At 43.1% G+C, this 6,962-nt stretch overlaps 1 protein-coding gene across 3 annotated transcripts in view; it reads left to right on the forward strand.

The window, feature by feature from the left end:
• The first annotated feature begins 696 nt into the window (after positions 1 to 696).
• Positions 697 to 6,962, forward strand: part of LOC128709332 (muscle LIM protein Mlp84B-like) — a 9,046-nt gene continuing 2,780 nt past the window's right edge. For 2 of the 3 annotated variants that reach the window (XM_053804320.1, XM_053804321.1), the window contains exons 1-2: positions 697 to 811; positions 2,422 to 2,584. In XM_053804320.1, the coding sequence (XP_053660295.1) occupies positions 697 to 811; positions 2,422 to 2,584 (278 nt within the window). The remainder of the gene's footprint in view (positions 812 to 2,421; positions 2,585 to 6,962) is intronic. The other variant, XM_053804323.1, reaches the window with a different exon arrangement.

Below are 6,962 nucleotides of genomic sequence, written 5' to 3' on the forward strand. Positions count from 1 at the left end.
CCCGAAGTAAGCCGACGCGAATACACTCCCGATCGGTGTTGCGGCTCGCAGTGATCGATCGGTATCGAAACGCGGGCACTAGATTTTCAGTCGTTCAAACGCACGGTGCACTGTCGGTTGCAATGTGAAGAGCGAACACATTTCGAAGCGCAGTCGAAACGGTCGTTGATCCTTTTCTTTCACCCAATTTGGGAGTGTCCTAGAATCGAACACAGGTACCAGAGGCTTCGTAAGGCTATTGAAAGGAAATATATTAAAGTGTAAAAGCAAGAAAGATTGCAGTGCATCCTCTTCTGCATCTCTGTGTGTGTTTGAAAATAATATTTACTCGATCGCTTCTGAAACTACATCCAGTTTGATACGCATCGGTCGGTGGCAAAAAAAAGGACGTTAAACGAACGAGCGCAAGCTACAAGTGCTTCGCTGGCGCAAAAGTGTACTCATATTAGGGCTGCTACTTACGAGGCTGCGGTCTATTATAACGAAAACTAAACCCCTCACGCGAGTGTTACATTGCATCCTTTTACATAAGCAATATTCGTTTCGATTCGTTTCGTGTGCACGTCTAAAGGTCATCGAAGCAGCAACAAGTCGCGCCACGCGCTAGTGCAACAGGTCATCCCGAAACTCGGCTCGGCATACCCGTACCCGCATCTTCGTTTTCGAACGTTTCCAGCGTAAACCACTACCAGAACCATGCCTTTCAAGCCAGCGGAAAACCCCAAGTGCCCCAAGTGCGGCAAATCGGTGTACGCCGCCGAGGAGCGTGTCGCCGGAGGACACAAATTTCACAAGCAGTGCTTCAAGTGCGGTAAGTGTCCACGAATGCACACCGATACACACCGAATACGTACATTGCAATGTTGCAGCAGTCTAAAGGGGGTGGGTTGGGGGCCGGTGTAGGGCCGGGTTCTGAAACGCATCCGCCCTGCGTTCGCTGCCAGTTTTTGTTGACAACATCGGTTGCTGGGCTGCGGGACAGCCCCCGGCAGACGGCCAAGTGTCGTTGACGTGCCGAATGGCGGTTGCAACCAAAATAGAACATCGAGGACATAGATTTGCTGTGCAGCAACGTGGAGCGGGCGGTTGTTTAGGGCAGCCGGTTTAGATATTGTTTTATGTTGTTTTTTCTTGCTTTCATTGCTGCGTAACATTGCGGCGTTCTTCCCAGAAGGGGATGATCTATTTAAGTTTTGTTTTATGTCTAGTAGCAGCGACATAAAACGTTACAACCAACGGTGGAACGTTATGGACAGAAGCTGTTGTTGATGAATTTCAAATGAAAAGTTTCTGAAACTTTTCAAGCGCTTCAGGCATTTCTGAGTACGAAATGTTTGTATGATGTACTAAGTATATTTGACAGGTGAATTATTAACTTCTGAAGAAGAAAAAGAAAGATTAATATAGTTTTTTTTAACTGAGAGACTATGATTATAAACGAGTTCTGAAACAGAGGTGTTTTCTGTTAATGAAAGTTCATTACTTCGTGTTCCATGAAAGGTGGAGCTCAGTAATAAAGTTAGTATTAGCAATACAGATCTTCTATATATATTGCTAATATAACTATATATATATATATAACTTCTTTTAATTAATGGCAAAACAAATTTCCATAGATAAAGGATCGAATTATTAAACAATTAAAAATCTTGAGGGTTTTGTTCACTTGAACCTAACCCCTAAATAGTCAAAGGTAACAACTTGTAGTCAGTTCTCTTGGGTATTGCAGAAACTATAAACCAATCATCGAGATTCGTCATCCTTTTTACAACTTCGATATACTAATTAAAGACCCTGCTATAACAGTTGATATAGTCGTTATCCCGTTCTCCAGTTAATTTTAAACCGATGTATTCCATTATTCCGTGAAGATCGTGCTTTGGCTGTAACGTTTTTGCTGTAACAGTCTTCACATTACCCACGGTTCATTATACGGCCAACATTTGGCAGAATGCCCGTCACGACCATTGCCCCGACCGCTGGGCGTAGCTGCATCGCAATGTGTTTCGCAGCGTAAGGGTAGATGTCGGTATTTCTGCCAAACCCTCTACCCTCATCTGGGCACCTGCAGCTAGATTGCCGCGAAGCAGTTGGATGTGACCCCATTCGTGGCCGAAAACTATTCGATGTGTTTTGCACGTAGTGTAAAGCGTTTTTGCACCTTCTTCTTTGTCCGACCTGTGGTTCCACTGTCGGGTCGGGTGGGTGTCGGCGACTGCCCGACTATGCGCTTAGTGGCGATGTCAATCAATAAATTTTTTACTGGCGCAATTGCAATGTCGTCGATGTGTCGAAGGGTTTATTTTTAACAGTCACTCACTTTATACAGTATTCGGGCGGTATAACAAGTACGCGTGTTTTTTTTCTGCTTGTTTCTCTTTCTTTATTTTCACCGATCCACAACCGGTCAATCGCAAACAGGAATGTGCGGCAAGATGCTCGACTCCACAAATTGTGCAGAGCACGAAAGCGAGCTTTACTGCAAGAACTGCCACGGTCGCAAGTACGGACCGAAGGGTTACGGTTTCGGCGGAGGCGCCGGCTGCCTCTCGATGGACACTGGCGCCCAGTTTCAGGGCGAGAGGTAAGTTTCGCTATGATAGAACGACCATGTTAAACACTATGCTATGTACAGAAAGGAACAGAAAAAAAACCAAACGGAGGAGGAAAATTGTAGCCGATTGATCCATGCAGTACGCAATTAGCCTACCGTAGGCTTACTCCGATTCTCTCGCGGACATTTTAGCTTTCACCCTTGTTGTGCGCTAGGACACTGTTTGTATGATATAATTGTCGGAGTGTATTTTATCGTAATCCTACCACCATCAGTTACCTGATTCAATTCGCTTCGTTTAGCTCTCGTTGGGCCTTTCCTTAGACCTGTAGCAGTAGGAGAAGATTTCTTACTAAAGTTCCGAGTATGCTGATACTCTTCTATCTTATGTGGAAGTATACCAGCTCCCTAAATAGCAATGTATAGCAGTAAACCAATTTCTTATACCGGAAGATAGATTTCGATCCCCTTAGTTGACGACAGAGGCGCTAATGAACAGAAGATCCCTCAGACACAATTATGTATATTAATACTACATGTATTAAATGTCAATTATTGCATCATGAATTTGTTGCGAAACTAATGTCCCATCAGTGCAGCATGACTGAAACATACGACGTTCTGTTCTGTAAAATATTGAACTTTGTTATACTACTGCCAACTAGCGCCATCTAGTGTCAATCTTAAGTGTTTTGTCATCCATCTCTCATCTCTCCGTCCCTATGAGTTACTTGCAAACATTATATATTTTAAATATATATCCATACATAATAAGCAAAACAAAACCACCTGCGACGAATGAGAAGAACATGCATGCTGATTTCCACTTTTTTCTGTTATTTTTTTCTTACATTTTCATGCCACAAAAAAAAACCAAAATATCTGAACACACCAACAACAACTACCACTACTATATTACTACTACCACCACCGCTACTACCTTCACCATATCCACCAAACTGCATTGTCTTGTCACGATTGTCACCACGATTATGTTGTCCAATTTTCTGCCGTACGATGCAGCAAGTAAATGTTGCACCGTGTACTAGAACACTAAAAGCAAAACATACACAAAAAAAATATCCCGTTCGTTTAAGTAAGTGACCCGGAAGGTAGCGCAGGAGCTTGAAACAGCCAAGCACACCAAGAACCAGAAACACCTCCGCTTTTGTTTTTGAAAATGACTCCAGGTTCCGGTTTGCGGGAGAGGGAACCAGTATATTGGAAGGTGCGACACTTTGAAAATCTTTCTTGTCACCACCAGAAACCAACCAACACCACCATATAAGTATTTGAGTAAATGATGATAATGTCAGGAAAGTATTGTTAGGGCAGGTAGAAGATTACACAAAGTAAGAGTAAAAGAAAAAAAAGAACACCCAAATCAAAAACACAAGACAACCAATTCAGAAAGATCAGTTAAAAGAACAACACAATAACCCTGATTACTATTGGATACTACCGCAAATGACAGGTGTACAAGGTCCCGCTCTGAAACACTATTTTGTATTTGTCCGGTTTTGTTGTGTTAGATTAATACGAGACGCTCGTTTCAGTCAAAAACTATACGAGCAATGCGTACCGTTTCATTGTGTCTGCGAAGGTTCGCTACCGTCAGAACTCGAACGGCGAACCTTCCTGACGTGTTGATCCGACGTGTTGATGTGTTCCCGATTGTATTTTTGTTCTTCTTATTGTTACCGAACGCAAAAGTGAAATGAAAATGGCTTTGTGATTTTTAAGCAAACTAAGGCGATGTGTGTGCTTTACTTTCGTTACCCTACGTTATCCTTCGATTTGTGTTCGATAGTTTGCTAAAGTGGGAGTAAAGATAGCACAGGCGCAGTTCACCCGTAAGCTTTAGGTAGATCAGGTTTCACCCTCACGCTGGTCAGTCGTTAGTATCCCTGGGCTGTTCCCAAACCAGCTCCCTGCACGTAGGTTCGCGCCCAGGTGCGGTCGAGCTGGCGAGTTTGCCGTTTCGATCGGTCAGGTTTTGTTTTGTATCGGAATCATTTATTGGATGAGATATTTGGCAAATAAATCGTACATTATCTGTGACTAATTGAGAGCTGTTTCACACAGTTCCTTGTGACCCCCACTGCAAGATGACACTGTCTCGTACGTTTTTTTTTGGGTAGTGGTGTTCGCAAAAAAAAAACAAACCGTCAAGAATGTGCATGAGGACTGCATCATAAATATCACCACCGCCATTATTCGCCCTATTGTGCCTACCTGGCTGTGACGTTGCATCCCATCCCCACCAAAAAAAAAAACAAAGAAAACGCTTCGAATTACTGTGACAGCTGTGTGAGAGGCCGAGACACTGAGCCCCTTCATGCATAAACACATGCACACCCGTATACACACACACACCTGCACACAATAACACACAAAAGGATGAGCACTACAAACTGACAGCTGTACGTTCGGCTAAGTAACTTACGAGCTGCTACGCTATTGACACTACGCAGCGTGACAAATACAGCACACACACACACAGTAGCGTTACGTTTGCTGTCACGCAATGATGACTGCGAGAGCGAGAGCACGCCCCAGGAACAGGAACAAAGGAGCCACTGAATGATCACTCCCCAGATAGCAATGTTTGTCTTTTCTCACGTCTCACGTCTCACGTTCTCTATATCTCGTCGATGTACAAAACAATGATCTCCCCCTCCAATCCCTTTTGTGGCGTCTTGTCGTCCGTCTGTGTCCGTCTGTGTGCGCGTGTGCGTGTGTGCAAATTTATGTATGCGTGTTCTGGGATGAACTACTGGTACGGCGCGTATGTGTGTGTGTGTGTGTAACTTCATCCGAAGCAGTCCGACCGACAACGAAACCACTAGCGAACGCGCGGCAAACGAGCCACAGGAAACGAGCTCCACGTGACAGCTCTCGGTGTCGGTGGTAATCTTCACATCACACACTCAACCACAATTCACACACACACACACCACCCTGGTGCCTGGAGGTCGATGTGTTTCATCAATTGTAAAACCAATCATGAGCAAATATGGCACGCGTGTGTGTGTGTTCCCCTTACTTCGACGTGTTACTGTCATAAATGTTCCCGGTGTGTCCAATTGATCTGGCCCATGATCGGTGAGATATTCATGTTCTTGTTGTTTGACGTTTGTTGTTGATGTTTTCTTTCTTGTTTTTTTTTTTGTTATCTGTTGTTGTTATTTGGTGTTGTTTTGTTGTTGGTTGTTGTTTCTTTTGTTGTTGTATATTCTTACCTTTGTTTTGTGTCTATATCTTGTCTCTATTCCCCACTATCTCCACTGTTTTGTGTTTTACTCCTTATGGATTTCTTTTTCTTCCAAATGTTTGTTTTGTTTTGTGACTGTAGTTGTCACTGTTTGCTATCACTTGTGATAACACCTTTTATTCACACCCTGTTTTTTTTTGTTTTTTACTTTGGTATGTGCGGCGCTCCCACAGCTAGACTTAACCACGTACGCTTCATGACTACGCAGTGCTACGCTCGCTGTACGACGCCTTCATTACCTCACACTCATCACTTATATGTGTACTAAATCTATCCTTGGATGAAAGTAGCTGCTTTTCATAATGTTTCCTCCTGTACTTTCTCAACCAAACAACAAAAAAAAAACCCTTTTCACCTCCCCCCCCCCCACTCTAATGTCTAACACTGTGTTAATGGGATAAGGAAAGTGCCCTGGAGCAAAAACGAATGCATAAAAAAGCGATATAGAAGACATAGTACGCATACACTGGTGCAAAGTGTTGTACAAATTTGACAACTGAAAGCGAAAAGAGATTCATTGAAGTATGGTGCGAGCAAATAAAAAATCAAACCCTTAGTAACTGTCACAGGGGACTTTGCCTTGTCCCAGGGTAGTTGAATGTCGGCCAAGGAACTCCGTCTAGCAAGATCACATTGTGTTAACCTTTCTAAATTAACAGTACCATCCTGATATGGGCAGGAACAGTGTGGAGTTGTGAGACTTATTATTGTTGAGTATAAAGCATGGTCTTGTCTATTCGTTGAGTTCCCACATAGATATACACAGCGACTTAAAGTCCAGAGTCCAGAGGATATGAAAATTCTTATCAGAGTTCTTCAGTTGCTGGATCGATGCTTTAAACTCCTTAATAGACACATTGAATGATTTATATGTTTTCTCTTACATGATCTCTCTATCTTCTTTCTTCTTTCTCTTTTCTCTTTCTCTCTTTTTCATACATCATCCCTGTCCCGTGCATTTGGTCCCCTTTTTGCACATCTATCGATGTACCACTACTTATTATATGACCCTGCGCTCGCGCGTGTGTGTTTTTGTATGTGTATGCCGTTGGTTCCATCAAATGCTTACATGATTTGGGGATTGTTAATGTACACACAAAAAAAAACACTTTTCTGCGCCATACAAACACACAT

The sequence above is a fragment of the Anopheles marshallii genome, chromosome 2 (assembly GCF_943734725.1).
Source record: "Anopheles marshallii chromosome 2, idAnoMarsDA_429_01, whole genome shotgun sequence".
NCBI classification, from domain to species: Eukaryota; Metazoa; Arthropoda; class Insecta; order Diptera; family Culicidae; genus Anopheles; species Anopheles marshallii.